At 41.9% G+C, this 24304-nt stretch overlaps 1 protein-coding gene across 1 annotated transcript in view; it reads left to right on the forward strand.

Annotated features, from left to right (window-relative positions):
• Positions 1-1391: 1391 nt before the first annotated feature.
• Positions 1392-24304, forward strand: part of LOC309523272 (inositol polyphosphate 5-phosphatase OCRL-like) — a gene marked incomplete at both ends in the record, with an annotated part of 68060 nt that continues 45147 nt past the window's right edge. The window contains 4 exon segments of the mRNA XM_082207053.1: positions 1392-1537; positions 9652-9850; positions 23263-23390; positions 23473-23677. Of these exon segments, the coding sequence (XP_082063179.1) occupies positions 1392-1537; positions 9652-9850; positions 23263-23390; positions 23473-23677 (678 nt within the window).

Consider the following 24304-nt stretch of genomic DNA (forward strand, 5'->3'; position numbering starts at 1 on the left):
AGATCAGGATGTCGTCGAGGAAGCATACGCACTTCTTGTAGAGGAGTCCCGCCAGCACGTGGTGCATGAACGCCTGGAAACAGTGGGAGCCATTTTGGAGACCAAACGGCATAACTCTGTACTCATAGGTGCCCAACGGTGTGAACATGGCTGTCTTCCACTCATCCCCCTCCCGCATGCGTATGAGATTGTATGCGCCGCGTACATCAAACTTGGTGAAGATCCTCCCCTTCCTCACCTTCGCGAGCAGGTCGTCAATCTTGGGCATGGGAAAGGCCTTGGGCTTTGTCATCGAGTTCACGGCCCTATAGTCCACAATGAGTCTTTTTTGGGGCGTGTCCTTCTTCTTCACGAAAAACACAGGACTGCCCCCTACTGCCTTGGATTCTCGGATGAATCCCCGCTTCAGGTTGTGATCTATGAACTCCCTGAGTTCCTGCATCTCATCCTCGGACATGAAATACAGCTTCGCAGTCGGCAGCGTTGCCCCTGGCAAGAGGTCAATTGCGCAGTCGTAGGGCCGGTGGGGTGGCAACTGGTCAGCCTCCTTTTCGCAGAAGACCTCCAAAAACCCCTTGTACTTGTGGGGGACCGCCTGCACCATGCCTAGGTGCAGCTGCTGCCCTTCTTCCTGACCCTCTCCTCCTGACCGATCTGGATGCAATGCTGTGCGCAGTAGGATGAGCCAAAGGTGAGCTGCCGCTGGTACCACGCTAATGATGGGCTGTGTCTATCCAGCCAGCTCATGCCTAACACTATAGGCGTGTCTGACAGGCGTGTGACGTTGAAACTGATGATCTCGTGGTGATTCCCAATCTGCATCATCATGGGTGGCGTCTGTTGCACCACCTGCCCACCCAGCAGCTTCCTGCCATCGACTGTGACTACGTTCAAGGGCAGCGTGGCTGGTAGAAGTGCTATGCGATGCTGCTTGATGAACTGCACCCCCATGAAGTCTGCGTTGCTACCAGAGTCAATTGTAATGGGGACTTCCAGGGTGAGTCCATTGGGTAACTGGAGAGTCGCAGTGAGCTGCACCACAGGCTTGGGTGGCAGGGGGTCTGTAGGCTGCAAAATCGCTGGGGACTGCTTTACTGACTTGCCTGGCTGAGCCCCAGCATCTCTGCTTTCAGCCAGGCATTGTCGTTTCCCTGAAACTGCTCTCCGTGGCGAGCTGCCTCTGTTACTGTTGCTAAGGCTGCAGTGTGCTTCTGGAGCCTCTGGGGACACTCTTTGGCCATGTGCTGCACACTGTCACAGATGTAACACTTCCTGCTCCCTCTAGGAGGCTTAGTCTTGACTGCTCCGGGCGCTGGGGCTCCGGCTGCTGTCTGAGACTTGGCACCACCAAGCTCCATTGGTTCCTCCCCCTCCCTCAGCGGAGGCGAGGGATGCATACGTCCCAGGTCCCTGGGAAGAAAAGAAGACGCTCTAGCCTGTGCGCGCACCTGGCGACCCTCATCACTGTTCCAAGGGCGTTCTTCGTGGTGCACTCCTATCGTGAGCGCCCTCTGCACGACGTCTGCAAGGGTTTGAGGTCTGTCCCCCCTTGCCAACTCATCTTGAATGGAGCCATTGAGTCCCTCCCAGAACAAGTCTCTCACTGCCAGGGAGTCCTTTTCCCAGCCCAGCACATTCAGCAATGCAAAAAAGCGAGAATAGTACTGTCGTACTGTATCTTTGCCCTGCCGCAATCCATGCATCTCCCGCCGCGCCATATCCACGTCCACGGTAGATTGGAAGCAAGCGCCCATGGCCGCGATAAATGCGTCAGAATTCCTGCGGGCAGGACCATCTTCGCGCCACAAATTCCGCAGCCAGGCTTTAGCTTCCCCTTGCAAGTGGGACACAATGAAGCCTACTCTCTCCTCCTCATATCTAAAATCCTTCCGAAGCAAATGCAGCGCATACACGACGTCAGCTCTGAAACTGGGATAATGCTTCAGGTTCCCATCGAAGTGGGCTACTAAACTGCCCCCCCCGCCGGCCGAGTCCAATTCCCTCCGATCTGGGCCCCGGGAACCCTTCTGTGCACGCACGCTCCCACCTGGCTTGCAGATCCTGGCATCGCGCTTCTGCTTCTTCTCCTTTCTGCTTGGAGACCACTACTGCAGTGGAAAGCTCTGATACTGCGTTTCGCAGGGCTGTCAGTTGCTCCTCAGAAGTCATGTCTGCCAACGTTCGTGAGCTTGCAAAAAAAAATTTGCGTTTTTTGAGAGGGGACTTACTGTCAGGGCTACCTCAGGTCCCAGCTCACCAAGGACCAACGCCAGGTTTCCTTTATATACAAAGAAGTTTATTGCAGTTCATTTTCCGCTTCACAGCCGAGGCGCGTAGCCCCACGTCTGTTACGCTTAGACCGTAGAAGTCCCCTCTGAATCAGTCCCTCCCCTGCACCAGTTTAAGATGCTTGCTTTGCTCCACCTCCTCCTGTCTTTCCTTTTCCGCAGGATCTTTCTGTCCACTGGAGTTCCGCCCCTCCTGGATTCCTCTGACGCTGAATCTCCCGATGGCTCTCCCTCCCACCTGCGGGCTTTGGTACCTGGCTCCTCCCCCGGGCTCTCCGTTTCCCCGCGCGCTTGCACATTTGAACTTGGCGCCCAGCTTCCAACCTTTCTCCTGATCGCTACGTCACTCCTCTCACTGCTTCCCTCCCCTTCCGGGAGGATAGCTTGTTCTGACCTCTCCTCCGTTCCAGCCGATGGAGCTGCTTCCCCTGATACACTGGAACTCCCCCCCCCCTTCGCTACGCTCCGGAGGGGAAGCCGGCCCTGATCTCCAGCTGCTGCTTCGGGATTCCCTGTTGGCCTTCTCCCCCTGATGAGTCCCCCCTGGGGCTCCTCTTGCCCTGGCTACAGGCACCCCCTCCTGGGAATCCCCCGATTCGCTGGAAAAGCTCATGGAGTCCCTTGGGCCACAGTCCTCCTCCTCCTCGCTGTCCTCGGACTCTGCCCAATGGTCCTCCCTCTCCTGCCTCCCATGTGCCTCTGCCCCTGAACCCCTGACACAGCTCAAGAACTACCGCCCTATATCGCTGCTTAATGTGGATTACAAAATTTTTGCAGATATTTTGGCTAAAAGATTAAAAAAGGTGTTAGCAGAAGAAATTCACACAGATCAAGCGGGCTTTCTCCCGGGCAGACATTTGTCTGACAATACGAGGAATATAATTAATATTCTAGAAAAACTACAAGTGAATATCAATACTAAAGCAGTCTTGATATTTGTGGATGCAGAGAAAGCCTTTGACAATATTTCTTGGAGTTTTATGAAGAAGAATCTACAGGGGATGGGGGTTGGTCAAGGTTTTGAAAATGGTATAGGTGCAATTTATTCAGAACAAAAGGCAAAATTAATTGTGAACAATTTGAACAATTTGATGACAGAAGAGTTTAAGATTGAAAAAGGGACACGACAAGGTTGCTCAATTTCTCCATTTCTCGAGGTTTTGTTAAATATGATTAGAAAGGACCAAGAGGTTAAAGGTATACAAGTGGGAACTAAACAGTACGAACTGAAAGCATTTGCTGATGACTCTACAGGAGACAGAACCTAGTACTAAAAGGGTATTGGAACTGATTCAAGAATTTGGACAGGTTGCAGGTTTCAAGTTGAATAAGATGAAAACCAAGGTTTTAGAGAAAAATTTAACTATGAATGAGAGAGAGAAGTTTCAGGAGGAGACAGGCCTGACACTGGTTAAGAAAGTGAAATATTTAGGGGTTTATATGACTGCTAAGAATGTGAATCTATTTAAGGATAACTATGAAAAATGTTGGACTGAAGTGAAAAAAGATTTAGAAATATGGTCAAATTTGAAGCTATCGTTGCTAGGCCGAATTGCTGTGATAAAAATGAATGTATTGCCAAGAATGTTATTTCTATTTCAATCACTGCAAATATTGGACAAAATGGACTGTTTCAAGAAGCGGCAGCTAGATATTTCTAGATTTGTCTGGCAGGGCAAGAAGCCTCGTATAAAATTTAAGATTTTAACTGATGCTAAAGAAAGAGGTGGATTTGCCCTGCCAGACTTAAAACTTTATTATGAATCAGCTGCTTTTTGCTGGCTGAGAGAATGGCTGCTTCTTGAAAACATGGATGTCTTGGATTTCGAAGGTTTCAATAATGTATTTGGTTGGCATGCATATTTGTGGTACGATAAGGTCAAAGCACACAAAGCGTTCAAAAACCATATTGTAAGAAAAGCACTGTTTAATGTCTGGATACGATATAAGGATTTGTTAGAAAATAAAACCCCAAGATGGCTGTCACCTCTGGAGGCAAAGGTCCAGAAAAAACTCAATATGGAGGCGAAATGGCCGAAGTATTGGGAAATCTTGGAACAAGAGGGTGACAGATTAAAATTACAGAGCTTTGAAAAATTAAAAAACAGAGTGCGAGATTGGCTCCATTATTACCAAATAATGGAGGCATATAATCAGGATAAAAAACTAGGTTTTCAGGTGGAAAAATCAAAGCTGGAAACAGAATTGTTAGACCCTAAAGTTAAGAATTTGTCGAGAATGTATAACTTGCTGTTGAAATGGAACACTCAGGATGAAATGGTGAAATCTGCTATGATTAAATGGGCACAGGATGTTGGACATAATATTATGATGGCTGACTGGGAACAGTTATGGACCACCGGTATGAAATTTACGGCATGCAATGCCTTAAAAGAGAATTTAATGAAAATGATTTACAGGTGGTACATGACACCAGTCAAGCTTGAAAAAAATTATCATCTGCCCGATAATAAATGTTGGAAATGTAAAGAAATTGAAGGTACATTCTTTCACCTTTGCTGGACATGCCCAAAGATTAAGGCATTCTGGGAGATGATCTATAATGAAATGAAAAAGGTATTTAAATATACCTTTATAAAGAAACCAGAGGCCTTTCTCCTGGGCATGGTGGGCCAATTGGTGCCAAAGAAGGACAGAGTTTTTTTCATGTATGCCACAACAGCAGCAAGAATACTCATCGTTAAGCATTGGAAGACATAAGACCTACCTACCAGAGAAGAATGGCAGATGAAGCTGATGGATTACATGGAATTGGCGGAAATGACTGGCAGAATCCGAGACCAGGGAGAAGAGTCGGTGGAAGAAGATTGGAAAAAATTTAAAGTATATTTACAGAAATATTCTAAAATTAACGAATGTTGGAAGGATGCTGGAAAGAAGCTACATGACTTTAGTAGAAATACTATAAAGAATTAAGTATGAATAGATTGATATTGGGTAAAGGGGTAAATTTAAGGCTAAAATGTGTTAAGATAAATTATAGAACTAAATTTGAGAAAGAGGGAAAGAACTTGCTGGAATAATTAATTGAACTAGAATACAAAAAAGGAGGTGTGAGGAAGTCAAGGAAATAAGCAAATGAAAGATAAGGGTATGAAAATACGGGGTTCTTTTTATCTTTGTTTGTTCTTTTTTTGGGTTTATTAAATGTTTTTCTTTTTTGCCTTTTTCTTTTTTGTACTGTTGATGTTTTGTATTACTGTATTTATTTTTGTTTCTGAGGTTTTGTAATTGTTTATTGCTTGTATTTCTTTTTTGTTTCTCTTTTCCTTTTTTCCCCTCTGTAATGTTTAAACTTTAATAAATATTATAAAAAAATGAAATTTATTTATTTATTTATTTATTTTCTTTGTTGATGTGTTTTTAAATTGTTTTTATTGTATTGTATTGTATTGTAATGTATTGTTTTTTCTTTGTTTTGTTTTTTTGGTAATGTTTAAATTGTTGTAAAAGCAATAAATATTATTTTTTAAAAAATAAAGTTATTTAAAATACCTCTGAAAACACTTCCTAATCTCCACTGAGTTCTGCATATTCTTTCCTTCCACTTCCAAATTCGTAATAGTATTGAGTTTTTGTCTTTTTTCATTTGCCAGGCCAACAATTTTGCACACTTATTTGCCGATTCAAATGTCTTTTGCCTCATCTGTTTAATCTTCGATTCTATTTCCTGATTCATCAGCTTCGTGTATTGAACTTGGTATAACTTTATCTCTTTCAGGATCTCCTGTGACTTTGGTTTTACTCTCAGTTTCTTCTCTCCTTCCTTTATTTTCTCCAGGATTTTATCCTTTTTTTCATTCTGAGTTCTCTTCTTAATTGCATTCTGTTGTATTAGGAATCCTCTCATAACTGCTTTGCTTGCGTCCCAAATTACTCTTTTTTCCACTGTAGTATTCATGTTTATCTCGAAATAGTCTCTTAGAGTTTTTTGGGCCTTCTTGGTCACCTCTTCATTCCTAAACAAAGTATCGTTCATCCTCCATCTAAAGGAACCCATTGGTGTCAATTTCATTTTCATCTTCACCGCATTATGGTCAGAACAAGTTTTGGGGCAAATCTCCACTTTGCTGATCTTCGGAGCCAATCCCCTGGTTACCCAGATTTGGTCAATTCTTGTCCATGTCATTTTAGCCTCAGGGAAAAAAGTTCCCTCTCTTCCCAGAGGGTTCTTCATTCTCCAAATGTCAACTAAGTCCATACTTTCAGTCATGTCAAAAAAGGTTTTTGGTAGTCTGCCATCTTTGGTGACTACCTGTCTCTGTGCCTTGTCCATATTTGTAGACACCACTCCATTCATATTTCCCATCAAGATCATATTATAGTCCATATAGTCCATCAGAGTCTCATGTAGTTTCTTAAAGAACTCCGATTTTCCTTCATTTGGTGCGTAAATACCTACAATCAAGAATTTCTCTCCTTGTGATTGAATTTCAATTGCAACAAATCTTCCTTGGTCATCTTTGAATATAAATTTCGGTGATAGGCTCTCCTTTGCATAAAGGACCACTCCTCTTTTTTTAACTTTGTCTGATGAGATAAATTCTTGGCCCAGTCTTTTATTACTCAATATCTTCCTGTGTAGCCTCATCACATGTTTCTTGTAAACAAATCAAGTCCAAATGTTCTTTTTTCAATAAATGAAAGACACTCCGCCTTTTTTCTGGGGAGTTCAGACCATTCACATTCCAACTCAAAACCTGCAACCCCATCATGTAATTACGCTGATGTTCCTCCAACTGCACCTAATGCTTGCTCTTCTTCTGTTGGTGGTGGTGATGACACGTTCACTGGGAGATCCAATCCAAAGGATAATGCTGATATATCCAATATTCCCTTATTTGGTGATCTTCTATCCGATGCTCTTTGCTCTTTTCCAAGTTCCTTCTGCAGATCTTCTTCATATTTATACAAAAACCTTACTTTATCTTCTACTGATCTTATTTTTATTTTCCTTCCTTTGAAACTGAAAGATAGACCTTGGGGAAACTCCCACCTAAAGATGATTTTATTCCTTCTCAGCAGGGCAACAATATCTCGATAGTTAAACCTAAGATCCAAAAGATGTTTCGGGACGTCTTAAAAAATTTCCACTCTTGACTGTTGTACTTCTAGGTTCTTCTGGTAGTGCCAACCCAAAATTCTATCTCTCTCTTCTTTAGTTTGAACGGTGATCAAGCAGTCTCTTATTCTATTCTTCTTTTTTCCCTCCTCTTCCAAGTCTGAAGGCCCTCACAATTCTAAACTCTTCTTGACCCAAGTCCAAGTTCCAGAAGTCAGCAAATTCCTGTGTAAGAAAGTCTGTCAGGCTTTCCTTCTCCAATTCAGGTAGGGCTCTGATCCTCAGATTCGTCTGTTTTTCTTTAAGTTCAATCATAGCAAGCGTCAACTTATGTTCATCAAGTTGCCTCTGTAGGGCTGGGACTCTCTCTCTCTCTCTCTCCAGTTGTGTTACTTTGCATTCCGCAGCAACGGCTTTCTCCCTGGCTTCCTCCGCAGTCTGCCGTATCAAGATAGATTCCTGTATCAATTTCTGGATGGTATCTGTATTGGTATTCACCTTTTGTCCCAAATTATTTATACTTTCTGTATTTAGGTCAATTTTAATAGTTGCAGCATCACTTTCGCATTTGTCGCATCCACTTTCGCATTTGTCGCATCTGCTTTCTTGTTAAGCTGTTCCAATGAATCATTTATCTTACTTAATGCAACCGCTAAGGCCTCTTCTGTCGACATTCCTCTTGGTTTTGAATGTACTGGTACAGAAGCAGCAACAGAAGAAGCAGGGAGGCCTTGTGTTGAGCCTCTCCTAGGTTGCTGCCATGTCTTCCCAGACCTTAATGTTTTTTCAGTCGACTGGTCTGTTTTTTCCTTTCCATTTGCCATAACACTTAAAAGATTCAAGGTCAGTCCCAGAGTCTCACAGTTTTTTTAACTTGCAGCTGGAAATTCCCCTAGCCCAGCTCTTGTAAAGCCACCTGTTTCAAAGGCTTCCACTAGGGGGAAACAGTTTCTATTTATGTTAATCAGTAATGTCCTCTTTTAGACACAGTTCCAACCATCCAAATTTAGTTTCAGTTTTCAATTACTTTTTTACTCCTTTTTAAAGGCAGCCGGAGACAGTAGAAACAATGTATTTCTCTTATTTAGATAGCTGTCAATGAATGTTCTAAACACTGTCAATGAACATTCCATAAGACGTCAGTCCTGCTAGCAGCCCGTTCCCAGGGTCAGAGCGGCGGTATTTTAGCTCTCTTCACTCTCTCCTACAGGCATACTCAGTCCACAACTCCCCCCCTCTTCTCCTGCCTCCAAGGGGGGGTTTAATGTTCTTTGCCGATGGAAATTTAGTCTTTTACAAAAGGCTTTCCAAGACTTCAGCTTGCAGCCTCATTGCTTCAGTCTATTTACAAAAGGGGAAGGCGGACTTCCTGTATTGAACCTCCCCGTTTCGATACCAAATTAAACGTTTAAACATCCAATTCTCCCACTTCAGCTCTACTCACGGGTAATTACTTTAAAGTCAAATTGTCCACAGGAAAAAGTCAGCGCTCTCCGGCAACAGCTATGTGGCTTCACTCCGTGGAAGAAGCAGACGATTCAAAGCAACGCACCGCTCACCCCACGTCGCTCCGGACCCCCGAAACTGGGTTTCCCCGTAAGTAGGGGAGGCGCAAAAGGTGCCCGCCGAATCCCACGCTCACAGGCTTCTCCCACCTGTGATTTTTTGCGGGTCTCCACCTTCACCATGGCGGTCAGACCCAGTTCCCACGGGGCAAATTCCTCCCGGTCAGAGAAATTCCGCCATTGCCGGAGGCGCCTCCCCGGAAGTCCAATAGTGCAGCTTTCTAATGGACTTTCCATGCAAACATCATTCTGCTTTCTCAGTTGCTCTGCAATGCTTTGCCAGGGTTACCACATCATGGCCACCTGGGGGTGCGCTCCTGTGTTGTAGCTCAGCAAAAGCAGGGCAAAATTCCTCTAGTATGGCTCACAGTGAGGGCTGCTGAGAGTTAGGAGAGATCTCGGAGGCCAAAGAGTTTGCTTTTCTGCTCAGTACAGGGGATCTTGCCAGCTCTTCACCCCTGACTGGCCGAAGATGCCCATCTCTCATCCATGCAGCTCCACAGCGTGCCTGGATGATGACTCAGATGGAGCTGGACACACCATTCCTGAAGGATGCAATAATCTTGCAATTGTGGTGGACCAACTACATGCTAACAGGATGTCGGACTGAATGGGCCTTGGCCTGAACCAGCAAGGCTCTTCAAATACGCTTATGTTCCCCTGACTTTGGGGAAGCCTTGCAGGAGTCTCACCCGTCTCATGGCTATTCTTCTAGTGTGGACCAGTTCTACAAGCTCTCCCCTGAAAGCAGGTGCACCATCCAGAACATGCTGGCACTGTACCTGAAGAAGAAAGCGAACACAGACCAGGAGGCAGGGACTTCTAGGGGAAGCGAGGCCTTCATGCGGGAAGCCTTGACTCCTCACGTGCTCCCCGGGATCAGCTTCGACCCCACCACCCAGTCTTCTGCTGGTGTCACTCTTCCCCCTGGCCCAGAACAGGAGGCTCCTTCCCAACACGCAGAATGCCTTGCACGTGATCAATGGGCCTGTGCTCACTGTGACATAGGCAGGGCCGGATTTATGTATAGGCTAAGTAGGCTGAAGCCTAGGGCCTCTAGATCTAGGGGGCCTCGCCAGCCTGCCCGCTCCCCAGCGCCGCAGACAGTCTTCCCTCTCCCCAAATTGCAAACCCAAGACTTCATGCAGGGCATTTCTCCCCCATTTCAAGGACATTTTGCTTCAAAAGGAAAGGTGGACTTGGAGAAGGCAAGCAAAATGCGAGGGAGATAATGAAAGATACAGGAAATTGAATGCAGATTTCCAAAAAATAGCAAGGAGAGACAAGAGGGCCTTCTTAAATGAGCAATGCAAAGAAATAGAGGAAAACAACAGAATGGGAAGAACCAGAGATCTGTTCAAGAAAACTGGAGCTATGAAAGGAACATTTCATACAAAGAGTACCATAATAAAGGACAAAGGTGGAAAGGACCTAACAGAAGCAGAAGACGTCAAGAAGAGGTGGCAAGAATACACAGAGGAATTATACTAGAAAGATATGGATGTCTCATACACCCCAGGTAGTGTGGTTGCTGACCTTGAGCCTGACATCCTGGAGAGCGAAGTCAAATGGGCCTTAGAAAGCACTGCTAATAACAAGGCCAGTGGAAGTGATGATATTCTAGCTGAACTATTAAATTTTGTTAAAGATGATGCTGTCAAGGTGCTACACTCAATATGCCAGCAAGTTTGGAAAACTCAGCAGTGGCCAGAGGATTGGAGAAGATCAGTATACCTCCTTTAGAGGAAAAGGCCTTGACTTCCGGTCGGCGCCAGCGTTAATGGCGGTCCTCTTTCCGAGCTCCGGAGGAGGACTGCTCTGTGAGTTCGGGTCTGACCCGCTACGGCAAGCGGGGGACCCCTAAAATCACAGGCGTAGAAGCCTGTGAACAAGGAGACTCGGTGGGCACCAGAAGCGCCCCCCTTACTGCGAAAGAGCCTTTTTAAAGGCTACGGAACGGCATCGGGAGAGCGCGGTGCTGAGAGTCGCTACCCAGCCCGCAGAGTGAAGCCGCGTTGCCATAACGGAGAGCGCCGATTCCTTCCTGTAAATCTGGGACTGAAAAACCTGTGAGTAAGACTGAACGTCAATTTGGAAAATTTTAAATTTTAATCGGAAATTCGGCTGAAAACGGGGAAGGTGAAAATTAAGGAAGTCTGCCTTCCCCCGACTGCATAACAGCTAAAGCAACGGAACTTTAAAGCTGCATCCATATGAAGTACTTTTGGATTACTTAAATCTGACATTGGATTTAGATTTCCCCTCTAGCAAGCAGGGCAGAGGGGAGGAAGAAGGGACATTAGGAACCTGCATGATTTATCTAAAAGGAAAAAGCCTTCTGCTGTCTTAATACCTGGAAACGGACTGCCAAATACGACATTAGGACACTGAATTGTCTTTAGACTTCTGGGAAAGTTACATGGTTGAAGTTTTGTTTGATACAAAGTTTTAAGACTTCGCTGCCACAGTATATTGGAGTGTGCTGAAAGAGTATCTACTGGAAAAAGTGTCGCAGCATATATTTTCAAGCCTCCTGACACACTTGCTCTTAATTTCTTTGTTTCCTCACTTGGACATTTTGTTTTGCTCCCTCTAGAGGGCTGAAAGTAACGGTTGCAACGGTTTAAGACAGTGGGAATTTCCATCAGGGAATTGTTTTTGTGGGAACGTCCTTGGGACATGAGTGGCCCAGCAGAAGAGATAACCACCAGAGCCAAAGCTAAACAGCAACAACAGCAACAACAGCAACAAAAGAAAAGAGGCTCAATTTCAAGTCTAACTCCTACAGGAGCAGCAGGACAAGAAAAAGTGACAGCTGCCTCCATGGAGTCAGTGACACAGGCGTTACTCAAGATAAATCAGTCTTGGGAGACTTTGACAAAGCAGAGTACAGAAAATACACAGAAATTAACAGAACTAACAGCGAGACTGGATTTGAACACAAAAAGTGTGACAAGCAATACAGAATCTATAAACAGGTTGATTGAAGAAAACTCTGCAACACGTAAAATTGCAGAGGACGCCAGAAGCATTGCCGGAGAGACACAGGAGAAGCTGGAACCGATTGCTAAAAAGGTTTATGAACATGATGCAACTTTGTCTTTGATGGAATTACAGAGAAAGGAAAGAAATCTGAAATTAAGATTAATTCCCGAAAGCGAAGGGGACAGCCTTGCGGAGTTCCTAACACAAAAGTTTGCAGACTTTTGGGAAGATTTGGAGGAGGAAGAATTCAAGATAACAACAGCATTCAGATTAGGCAGGAGACTGAACAAAAAGACTCCGAGGGATTGCCTGATTACTCTTAGATCCAAGGAAGAAAGAGACAAAATATTAAAACTACATTACCAAAAGGCCTTGGAAATTGAAAATTCACCTATACAAATTTTTAAAGACATCCCTAAATATATCTTGGAGGTGAGAACCTTCCATAAGGATCTGGTCTACCTGTTGAAGAAGAACAACATCCTCTTTAGGTGGGAGTTCCCACAAGGACTGCCCTTTAACTACAAGGGAAAGAAGGTGAAAATAAAGACAATTCAAGATAAAGAGAAGTTTCTGGAGAGAAACCAAGAGGATCTGCAGAAGGGAATGGTGGATCCAATTGCAGAACAAAGGAGAGCACTAGATATTCTGAACCTACCGTTTGGACTTAACCCACCACCATCAGAGGAAGAGCAACAACTTGGAGCGGTCGGAGGAGTAACGGAAAAATAACAAGATGGCCCTGCAATTCCTTAGTTGGAATTGTAATGGGCTGAACATGCCTTTGAAGAGACGCCAAGTGTTTCATATTTTGAAAAGAGAACAATTGGATTTGATTTGCCTACAAGAAACCCATGTAACCAGGGTACACAGGAAACTACTTATAAATAAAAGACTAGGACAAGAATTTATTTCATCAGACAAAGTCAAGAAAAGAGGAGTTGTGATTTATGTAAAAGAGAAATGGGCCCCAAAAATGATGTTTAAAGATGAACAAGGAAGATACCTGGCAGTTGAAATACAAGCACAAGGAGAAAAATTTTTAATAGTTGGAGTTTATGCACCAAATGAAGGCAAGGTGGAATTTTTTAAGAAGCTTCATGAAACTCTGATGGACTATTTGGATTATAATGTAATAATTATGGGAGATATGAACGGTGTGGTTTCTACAAATATGGACAAGGCACAAAGATTGACAATCTCCAAGGAAGGGAGACTTCCGAAGACCTTCTTTGAAATGACTGAAAATACGGACCTAATAGACATATGGAGAACGAGGAAACCTCTTGAGAGAGAGGGAACTTTTTTCTCTCAAGCAATGATGACCTGGACCAGAATTGATCAAATTTGGATCACTAGTGGGATGGCTCCAAAGATTAAGAAGGTAGAAATCTGCCCAAAAACTTGCTCCGACCATAACGCCGTGAAGATGGAAATGAAACTTACAACAACTGGTCAATTTAGATGGAGGATGAATGACACCCTGTTTCGAGATAAGGAGATCCACATGAAGGTCCCAAAAACTTTAAAGGACTATTTTGAAATAAATCTAAAGGCCGATGTGGAAAAAAGAGTGATCTGGGACGCAAGCAAAGCTGTGATGCGAGGATTTCTGATTCAACAAAATTCAATAAAAAAGAGAGAGCAGAATGAGAAGAAGGAAAAGATTTTGGAAAAGATAAAAGAAGGAGAGAAAAAATTAAGATCAAAACCAAAGTCCCAGGAGATTTTGAGAGAGATCAAGTTATATCAAACACAATATATGGAATTGATGAATCAAGAGATTGAGTGGAAGATAAAGCAAATGAAACAAAAGACATTTGAATCGACAGATAAATGTGGTAAACCTCTGGCTTGGCAATTGAAGAAAAGGCAGAAACTAAATACAGTTACAAGCCTAGAAGTGGATGGAAAGAATATATCTAAACCCAACGAGATTAGAAACTGTTTTTTGAGCTATTTTAAAAAACTATATTCTCAAGGGCCACAAAATGAAGAGGATATAGATGAATTCCTTAATAAATATGGATTACAAAAAATCTCTCATCAAAGCAAGGTGGATTTAAACCAGAGAATAACAGAACAAGAGATAGAGGGTGCCATTCAGGACATGCAACTGGGCAAATCTCCAGGACCAGACGGACTGACTTCCAGATATTACAAAGCCTTGAAGGAGTGGTTGGTTCAACCGTTAAAGGAAGTCTGCAACGAGATTTTAGAGGGGGGGAAGGCACCAGAGTCGTGGAAAGAAGCTTATATTACACTCATACCAAAGACAGAGACTGAAAAGACTCAACTTAAGAACTACCGCCCAATATCATTACTTAATGTGGATTACAAAATTTTTGCAGACATTTTGGCAAAAAGATTTAAAAGAGTGTTGATGGAGAAGATTCATAAGGACCAAGCAGGCTTTCTCCCAAAAAGGCACTTATCAGACAATGTAAGGAATATAATAGATATTTTGGAACTGCTAGAGGTGAACATAAACACCAAAGCAGTGCTGATCTTTGTGGATGCGGAGAAAGCCTTTGACAATATTTCTTGGAGTTTTATGAAAAAGAATCTCCATGGGATGGGGGTAGGTCAAGGATTTGAGAATGGTATGGGTGCGATATACTCTGAACAAAAAGGTAAGTTGATTGTAAATAATGTGATAACTGAGGAGCTTAAGATAGAAAAAGGAACACGACAGGGGTGCCCAATTTCCCCATTGCTTTTCATTTCTGTTCTGGAGGTGCTGCTGAATATGATTAGAAATGACCAGCAGGTTAAAGGCGTACAGGTCGGAGCTAAACATTACAAGTTGAGGGCTTTTGCAGATGACTTAGTATTGACTTTACAAGAGCCAAACACTAGTACGAAAAGGGTGTTGGAGATAATTCAACACTTTGGCCAGGTAGCCGGATTCAAACTGAATAAACAAAAAACTAAAGTCTTAGAAAAAAATTTAACAGTCATGGAGAGGGAGAAATTTCAAGAAGAGACAGGTTTGACAGTGGTTAAGAAGGTGAAATACCTAGGGGTTCACCTGACATCTAAAAATTTGAACTTGTATGAAGACAATTATGAAAAATGTTGGTCAGAAATTAAAAAAGATCTAGAAATATGGTCAAATTTGAAATTGTCAATGTTAGGCCGAATTGCAGTTATTAAGATGAATGTATTGCCTAGAATGTTTTTTTTGTTTCAAACTTTGCAGATTCTCGGCAAGATGGATTGTTTCAAGAGGTGGCAGAAAGACATTGCGAAATTTGTCTGGCAGGGCAAAAAGCCCAGAATAAAATTTAAAGTACTTACAGATGCAAAAGAAAGAGGGGGATTTGCCCTGCCGGACTTAAAACTGTACTATGAAGCAGCAGCGTTTTGCTGGCTGAAAGAGTGGATGCTCCTCGAGAACACAGATCTCTTGGATTTAGAAGGTTTCAATAACACATTTGGTTGGCATGCATATTTATGGTATGATAAAATCAAAGTGCATAGGGCCTTTAAAAATCACATTGTCAGAAAAGCGTTGTTTAATGTTTGGATAAGATATAAAGACTTGTTGGAAAATAAAACCCCTAGATGGTTGTCACCCTTGGAGGCTAAGGCATTGAAGAAACTCAATATGGAGGCCGAATGGCCAAAGTATTGGGAAATCTTGGAACAAGAGGGAGATAAATTGAAATTACAGAGTCATGAGAAATTGAAACCTAAAGTACGAGATTGGCTCCATTATTATCAAATAATGGAGATCTACAAACAAGATAGGAAAATTGGCTTCCAGGTGGAGAAATCAAAATTAGAAACTGAATTGTTAGAACCCAATACCAAGAATTTGTCAAGAATGTATAATTTGCTGCTGAAATGGAATACACAAGATGAAACAGTTAAATCGGCTATGATTAAGTGGGCACAGGACATTGGTCATAACATTATGTTTGCTGACTGGGAATGGTTGTGGAACACCGGTATAAAATTTACGGCATGTAATGCCCTAAAGGAAAATATTATGAAAATGATTTACAGGTGGTACATGACCCCAGTCAAGCTAGCAAAAATTTATCATTTGCCTGACAATAAGTGTTGGAAGTGTAAAGAAACCGAGGGTACTTTTTATCACCTTTGGTGGACGTGCCTGAAGATTAAGGCTTTCTGGGAAATGATATATAATGAAATGAAAAAGGTACTTAAATGTACTTTCCCTAAGAAACCAGAGGCCTTTCTCTTGGGCATTGTCGGCGAATTGGTGTCAAAAAAAGATAGAATTTTCTTTATGTATGCTACAACAGCAGCAAGAATACTTATCGCAAAGTATTGGAAGACACAAGATCTACCCACACTGGAAGAATGGCAGATGAAAGTGATGGACTATATGACATTAGCTGAGATGACCGGCAGAATCCGCGACCAGGGGAAGGAGACGGCAGAAGAAGAATGGAAGAAATTTAAAATCTATCTTAAGGACTATTATAGACTTGATGAATGTTAGAATGTCGAGGTTTTGAGAAAGAAAGGGTTACAGCGATATAAGATTAGACTGAAGGAAAGATTAAGAAGAAATATGTTTGACAGATTTAATTGGAAGTTGCTGGAAAACTTTGGACATTGGGATGCAGATAGGGGAGGTATGGGGGTGTCTGAGAAACGAGGTTTATGAAAAAAAGTTATGAAACTATATGTGTTTGTATGTCTTTTTATATGTTCGTATTGTTCAAATTTTTTTTTGTAAAACCAATAAAAAATCATATTTAAAAAAATTTAAAAAAAAGGAAAAGGCCTTGAGGGGAGGACCTGTTGCCTCCACAATCCTTCGTAAACATGCATAAGCTGAGAGGCAATTTTCCGGCAAATGTGGTGCTGTGGGGAGGCAGGAACATTTTCCTGCAGTTAAGTATTTTCTTTTTTTTTTCAAATGCTTTTTATTATATTTCCTTCATCATACACATCCAAAGAAGCACAACCAAAAAGAAACATTAAAAGTTAGACATTAAACATTAAAAAGACATTAAATAGAAAAAGAAAAATTAAAGAGAGAAAAGTAAAGAAAAGAAAAAACACATACCACACGTTTACATCGACTTCCTTCCCTCCTGATTTCGGGTTTCTACTTTTGATAAATTCATCTTACAGCTGGTGTTGGTTTATAGTTTATAACATCGGAAGAGTTAAATCAAACCTACTGCAGTTGTTAAGTTACCAGAATTACCTTCACTATATACCATAAATTTATTCCAATCCTCTTTTAACTTTGTATTTTTTTGATTTCTGATTCTTTGCGTCATTCTTGCCAATTCTATAAAATCATATAGCTTCAGTTGCCAATCCTTCACCGTTGGTGTAGTTGGGTTTTTCCAATTTTGGGCGATTAGCATTCTAGCCGCAGCTGTTGCGTATTGGAACAGGGTTTTATCTTTTTCCGGTATTTCTTTTCCAACCATCCCTAGTAAAAAGGCCTCTGGTTTTTTGGGAAATGTGAGTCTAAATATTTTTTTTAGTTCATCATATATCTGATTCCAAAATTTTTTTATTCCCTCACATGTCCACCACATATGTATAAAATTCCCTTCATTTGTTTTGCATCTCCAGCAGGCCTTGTTACCGGTCTTGTACATCCTATTTAGTTTTTCTGGCGTTAAATACCATCTGTATATCATCTTTTCTAAATTTTCTCTAATTGCTACACTTGCTGTGAATTTTATTCCCTGATTCCATAATTTCGACCATTTCTCGTATTCTATATTGTGCCCCAAATCTCTTGCCCACTTTACCATAACTTCTTTAATTTCTACATCTTTTGTATCCTCTTCCAATAAGATATTATACATTTTGGATAATAATTTAGATTTACTTTCAATTATTTCGATTTGGAATTTTGATTTCTTTTCGCTCATTCCTACTTTCTTATCTTCCGTCCATCTTGCATTGATCTGATGGTACTGTAGCCAACCCTTCAGCTTTCCTTTCAGTTCCTCGTACGGTCTTAGTTTCCAGTTTTCATGGGAGCTTGTCAGTAAATCTTCGTATGTTAAATTTTTCTCATCCAGGTTTGTTTTTTTAAATGATAAAATGTCTATTGGGGACAGCCACCAGGGTGTTCTTGGTTCTAACAATTTTTTATTTCTTTCCCAAACTTCATATAATGGACCTCTAATGATATGATTCGAAAAGCCCTTATGTGTTCTTCCTTTATTTAACCAAAGGTAGGCGTGCCAACCCCACCTGTTATCTGCACCTTCGAGTTCCAATAGATCCGTGTTCTCCAAAGTTATCCAATCTTTCACCCAACATAAGCAGGCAGCTTCATAATATAGTTTTAAGTTGGGTACCGCCATCCCCCCTCTCTCCTTTCGATCTGTAAGTAGTTTGTATCTGATCCTTGGCCTTTTTCCCTGCCATATAAATCTTGAGAGGACTTTCTGCCAGTCTTTGAATATTTTGGTCCCTCTAATAACCGGGATATTCTGAAAAAGGAACAGCATCTTGGGAAGAGTGTTCATTTTTATTGCCTCCATCCTACCGAGCCACGAAAGATTAACTCTGCTCCAAACATCCAGATCTTTTTTAATTTTATTCCAGGTCGTTGTATAATTATCTTCAATTAAATTTATATTTTTTGGTGTAAGCCAAATGCCTAAATATTTTACTTTTTTAGTCACTTTAATTCCGTGTTGACTCTCTAATTTTTCTTTTATATCATTTCTCAATTTCTTTGTTAATATTTTGGTCTTTGAGCTATTCAATTTGAATCCTGCTAGTCTGCCATATTCTTCTAATATCTCCAGCGCCTTTTCGATGCTCCCTTGCGGCTCTTCTAAGGGTAACATCAAGTCATCTGCGTAGACTTTTAGTTTGAACTCCTTTGATCCTATTTTGATCCCTTTGATCTCAGGTGTTAATCTTATTTTATTTGCCAAGACTTCTAAAACCATAATGAATAGGAGCGGGGAGAGGGGGCAACCTTGCCTGGTTCCTTTTTCAATTTGGAACATGTTTGTAAGATTGTTATTTATCACCAGTTTGGCAGATTGATTTGAATATATTGCCTGTATTCCTCTCAGAAATTCTCCCTCTATCCCCGCTTCTTCCATAGTCTTTAGTAAGAACGGCCAAGAGACATTATCGAACACCTTTTCGGCATCTATGAAGATCAAGGCCGCTGGTATGTTGTTGTTAATTTCCAGATATTCGATTAAGTTTATAGTGTGTCTCACATTATCCTTCAGGAATCTATTTGGTAAAAAGCCTGCTTGGTCTTTGTGAATTAAATTCAACAGGCACTTTTTTAATCTGTTTGCCATGATATCGGCGTATATTTTGTAATCGTTGTTCAATAGGGATATTGGCCTGTAGTTTTTAATACACATGTTATCTGCATCCGGTTTTGGAATTAATGTTATGAAGGCTTCCCTCCACGACTCAGGTATTTTCCCTCCTCTCAAGATGTTGTTCATTGTATCACAGAGCACCAATGATAGTTGGTTTCCTAAAACTTTGTAATATTTGGCCGAAAGACCATCCGGGCCTGGGGCTTTTCCTATTTTCATTTTTTTTATAGCATTTTGAACCTCTTCTATATTAATGGGTTTGTTTAGTTGAAATCTTTCTTCCTCCGTGATGGTCTTCCCTTTATGTCTCTTTAGATATCTTTCTATTTGCGTTAGGTCCTCTTCCCCCTTCTTATATAGTTCTTCATAAAATTCCAGAAACTTTTTTTGTATTTTAATTGGGTCTACTATCAGATCTTCCTCTACTTTTATTTTATTTATCATATTCTGTTTCTGTCTTTTTCTCAATTGCCAGGCCAGAAATTTCCCTGTTTTGTTCGCTGACTCAAAGTATCTTTGCTTCATTAGTTTGATTTTCCATTCAATTTCTTGACTCGTCAGCATCGAATATTGTGTTTGTAACATTTTTATTGCTCGAATACTTTGCTCATCCTTCGGGTGGTCTGTTAATTTTTTCTCATGCTCTCTTAGCTGCTTAAGTATTTCTTCTTTCTTCTGCTGTCTTATCTTCTTCTTGTAGTTGTTTTGCTGAATAAATAGACCTCTTATTACCGCCTTACTGGCGTCCCAGACCACTTCTATGCTTGTTCCTGTATTTAGATTTGAGTTAAAGTATTCTTTTAGGGTGGTTTTGGCCTTTTCAATAACGTCGTCATTTTCTAATAGGTATTCATTTAATCTCCATCTGAAGCTTCCCTGTGTTATCCCTTTGATTTCCAAAGTTATCATGTTATGATCCGAAAATGTTCTTGGGTGAATTTCACAACTTATTGTTCTTAGAGTGAGTGCTCTCGAGGTCCAGATCTGATCTATTCTGCCCCAGCTTTTATGTGCTTCGGAAAAAAAGGTGAACTGCTTTTCTGTTGGGTGTTTATATCTCCATATGTCTATTAAGTCTAGGTTTTCTTCCAAATCTTGGAATGATTTCGGTAACTTTCCTTGATTTCGTTTTCTGTTTTCCGTTTGTCTATCCCTTTCTGGTGACGGCACCGCGTTGAAGTCTCCCAATAATATCGTCTTGTTGTCATCTAGATCTAATAATACTTGTTCTAATTTCTTGAAAAACTCAGGTTTGTTTGTATTTGGAGCATAAATGTTAACTACATTAATCTTTTCTCCCTGGAACTTGATTTGAACCCCTAGTATCCTCCCCTCCTCATCTTTGTATATCATTTTTGGTTCCCATTTTTCCTTCACATATACTTCCACCCCCTTTTTTTTTTTCTTCCGTAGAGTTTATAAATTCCGTACCCAAGAGTTTGTTTGTTAGGACATGTTTATGCTTTTTAGCTACATGGGTTTCTTGAATACAGATTACATCCAATTTTTCCTTTTTCAACACATTTGCAATTTTATTCCTTTTGGCTTTTTCGTTCGAACCATTTACATTCCATGTTACGATTTTAAGGTTCATTATCACTTTTGTCTACTAATAAGTCAGTAATTTCCCGGTTTGGTTTTGTCTGTTTAGGCTCGGGTTGGTTTGTCTTCTGTTTGTTCTTCGACCTCTTCCTCCTCCTCCTCCTCCCCCTCCTCCCCCTCATCTTCATCCCCTCCTCCCCCGGCTCCTCCCTCCCTCTCCAGTCTCTCCTCCAAACGCACCCCCCCTCTTTCTTCCCTCTCTCCATCCCTCTCCCCATGTCTTTCCTCCACCCCCCGAGGTCCTTTTCGTATCTACGTAGAAATTTGCTGACTTCCTGGTTATCAGTTATCTTAAATCTTTTCCCTTTGTAAAAAAAGGAAATCCCTTCTGGGAATTCCCATCTATGTTGTATGCCATTTTTCCTTAAAATACCAACTATTTGTTTATAGCCCTCTCTTTTCCGAAGTAATCTAATTGGAATTTCTTTAAAAATAATAATTGGTTTTCCATCAATTACCAGTTTCTTCTGGTAGCTCTCTCTCAAAATCCTATTTCTCATGTCTATCGATTTGAAGATCACTAAACAATCTCCTGGGACTTTTTTCAATCTGTTTTGTTTGGGTCTTATTTTTATTCTAAAAGCGTTTTCTATCTTTTGCGCAACCTCTTCTTCTTTCAATACAAGCCATGTCGCAAGTTCTTTGATCATTTTCCCTTTTATATCTTCCTCTCTTTCTTCCCCTATTCCTCTGAATTTTAAGTTTAACTGCTTTTGTTTCATCTCCATCAAGGCTAGGTTGTCTAACACCTGTTCTTGAGTTTTACTCAATTCTCCAAAATTTTCTTTAGCTTTTTCAGCTTCTTTTCTCTGGTCTCTCAAATCTTTTTGCATTTTTTTATTTAATTCTTCTAAAGACTTTGTTTTGACTGTTAAATCTTTTATTTTGTTAGAGAGTTCCCCTGTAACAACTTCAATCTTTTTATCAAAGGATTCCTGCATCTCTCCTAACTTTTTTTCTATACGTGTTTCATTCTGTCTGAGTTCCTCTTTTATTTTCAGCCATAATGCATCTAAGTCTTTTATTTCCTCTTGCCTTGAAGTTCTCCTATCCATTGGTGTTCCCACAGCCTTCTTTCCGTCTCTCCCCGTCATCTGTCCACCTCCCTCCCCTCCCCACCTCCCACCCCTCACAATGAATTAACTTAAGGGTTTTTGTGGTTTTCCCGGCAGGGCATACAATCTTGGGTATTTTGGATATCACAAAAAGAGTTACATTGACCTGCTCCCTGGATTCAAACAATGTTTATGTTAGTAATATCTTTTAGGTCAATGTAAATCTGTCCCCTCTATTTTCAGACTCGATACACAATTAGATCTCTTGCACCATACTGGGGGCCTTCCCGTCTAATTTACATATCCTTGCACTTGGCTGATAAAAAAGATGAATTTCCGCTGAAAGATAAAGGTGTGAAAAAGCCAAAGATGAGAGGGAAGGGGAATGTTAGGATATTCTGGAGGTATGACCCGAAGGAGAAGCAATAAAGGAGTTAATACAGTCAAAATAAGGCAGGTAATATGAAGGCTTCTCTTTTGATTTTCAGCCACTTGTTTGGCTTAATCCGTTCCCCCGTATAACAGGTTCTTGTCCTATTTTCTTAAATCAGCCACATGCAGTGTTACTGCCTGGCTAGGTAAGCAAGGATTCTTATCCTGTTAATATTCCCTTAGACGCAACCAGCAGTCGAAGGGCTTGAAACACAAAAAAGATAGGGGAGGTGGGCATGGGAAGGGGAGGGACAGGTGGGGGAGAGGGGAGACAGAAAGGCAGACGCTGGGACAGAGATCCCTAGAGTTTCAGGGTTTCTCTGCCAAGTTTGAGTTTCTCCAAGAGGGGGAGGGGGAAGAGTTTGGATTCAAAAATGAAGAGTCTAATCCCAGTCTCAAAAAAAAAAAAAAAGAGGCAGACGTCAAGGAAACGGCTGATTCAGCGACGCAGGCTCAATCCAAAAAGAAAGAGGCGAAAAGTTCCTTCCCAGTCTCTAAGTCCTTTGGGGAGACCAGCTTCAGGTAGGCCCAACCGGACATCCCCCAGACAAAAGCAAGCTGTTTCTTCTCACACACAGGGACTTGCGCGCTGTGTTCCTTTTGGTGTTAAAACAGTATGGCAACAGGCTACAAAAGCTGGAGAGCTAAAAAGAACGCAGGTACGGCGGGTCGGGGTAGTTTTAATCCGTCGTGGGGTTTGACGGAGCGGGGGCTGGTGGAGGGGGGGGGGGAATTTGCCAAAGCCTTCAGACTGACTTGCTCTCTCTTTCCCCTCTGTTTGTCTTCCCCACTTCTAGAGTCTCTCCGTTCGCTCCTCCCGATTTTCCCTTTAACTTTCTATCCAGCTCTCCAATAGTCCACTTTTCAATTTCAATTCAAAGTATTTTCTAAGTTCCTTTCCCGAAACGTCCCCAAACGGTTCTGAAGCCTCTCTAACCTCAGAAGTCTTTTCCTCTCTCCGGAATTCTGGGATTCGAGGATAACTTCATGGAGAAGGAAAGAAACCTGCAGAATCAGCAAATGAGTGCCCGCCGGGGGCCTCCACCCCCACCGCTGCCACCAAGCAGGCTGTAAGTTGCCTTAGAGGTGTACTGTGCCCTCCCGCCTCCTTGCTTTTAAGGACTACTTGAGTTCTGTTCTCATCTCCCTGAGGTGTATCCGTGACAAGGAGAGCATGAGCAAGAAGCAACCCCAAGTGACCCACACTATGAGCCAGCTCTTTGTGCCTTCCACACATACTCAGTCCGGACAGAGAGAGGGACTCATCAAGCACGTCCTCGCCAAGAGAAAGAAGGAATATGTCAACACCCAGAATTTCAGGTCAGATCATGCAAAAGTGCAAAGACCAGTGGAACCTGTATCAGAGTTGGGGCTGGAGAAAGCGACATCTACATGACAGCTTTATTGTTGGGTGCCAGGCAAAGTCTGTCCTGTTCACTCAGGCCACATGGGTGGGTAATGGAAAGTATTAGTTGTGGTGGGCAATTTTCCTTGGTGCCACATACTGAACCGTGGCTTCATATTATGAGCAGAACGGCAGCCTCTCCTCCAGGTTTGCACACCTCTCCCCCACCCCAAGCCTATTGGGAAGCTTCCACTTGGATTTTAAATTAACCACAGTTTGGTGTGTCCAGATCCTATGGTGATTCATTTTAAAAGCTTTGTAAACCCACGATTGGAAGTTGGCTTGTTTCAATGAGCCATGGTTCAAATGAAGCGGTTTGTGCAGCTTCAGACATTGTGACAAGATGCAGTTAATCCAAAACTGAAGCAAAACCTTTGGAACTCCTCCTAAAAGCTGTGCTGGAGGACAGGGAGGTGTGACCCCCCCCCCAACACTTGGTGTGGGTCATCCTTATAATGCTAAGCTTACTACTTCAAACAAAGTTTTTGCTTTGGTTATTTCCTTGTACCATTAGTAGTACCCAGGGGCCATTTGTTTTTCATGTCTGCTTTTATGATATGTTTATCAGTATGTGGTTAG

This window comes from Podarcis vaucheri (assembly GCF_965113315.1).
Source record: "Podarcis vaucheri genome assembly, chromosome: W".
Taxonomy (NCBI): domain Eukaryota; kingdom Metazoa; phylum Chordata; class Lepidosauria; order Squamata; family Lacertidae; genus Podarcis; species Podarcis vaucheri.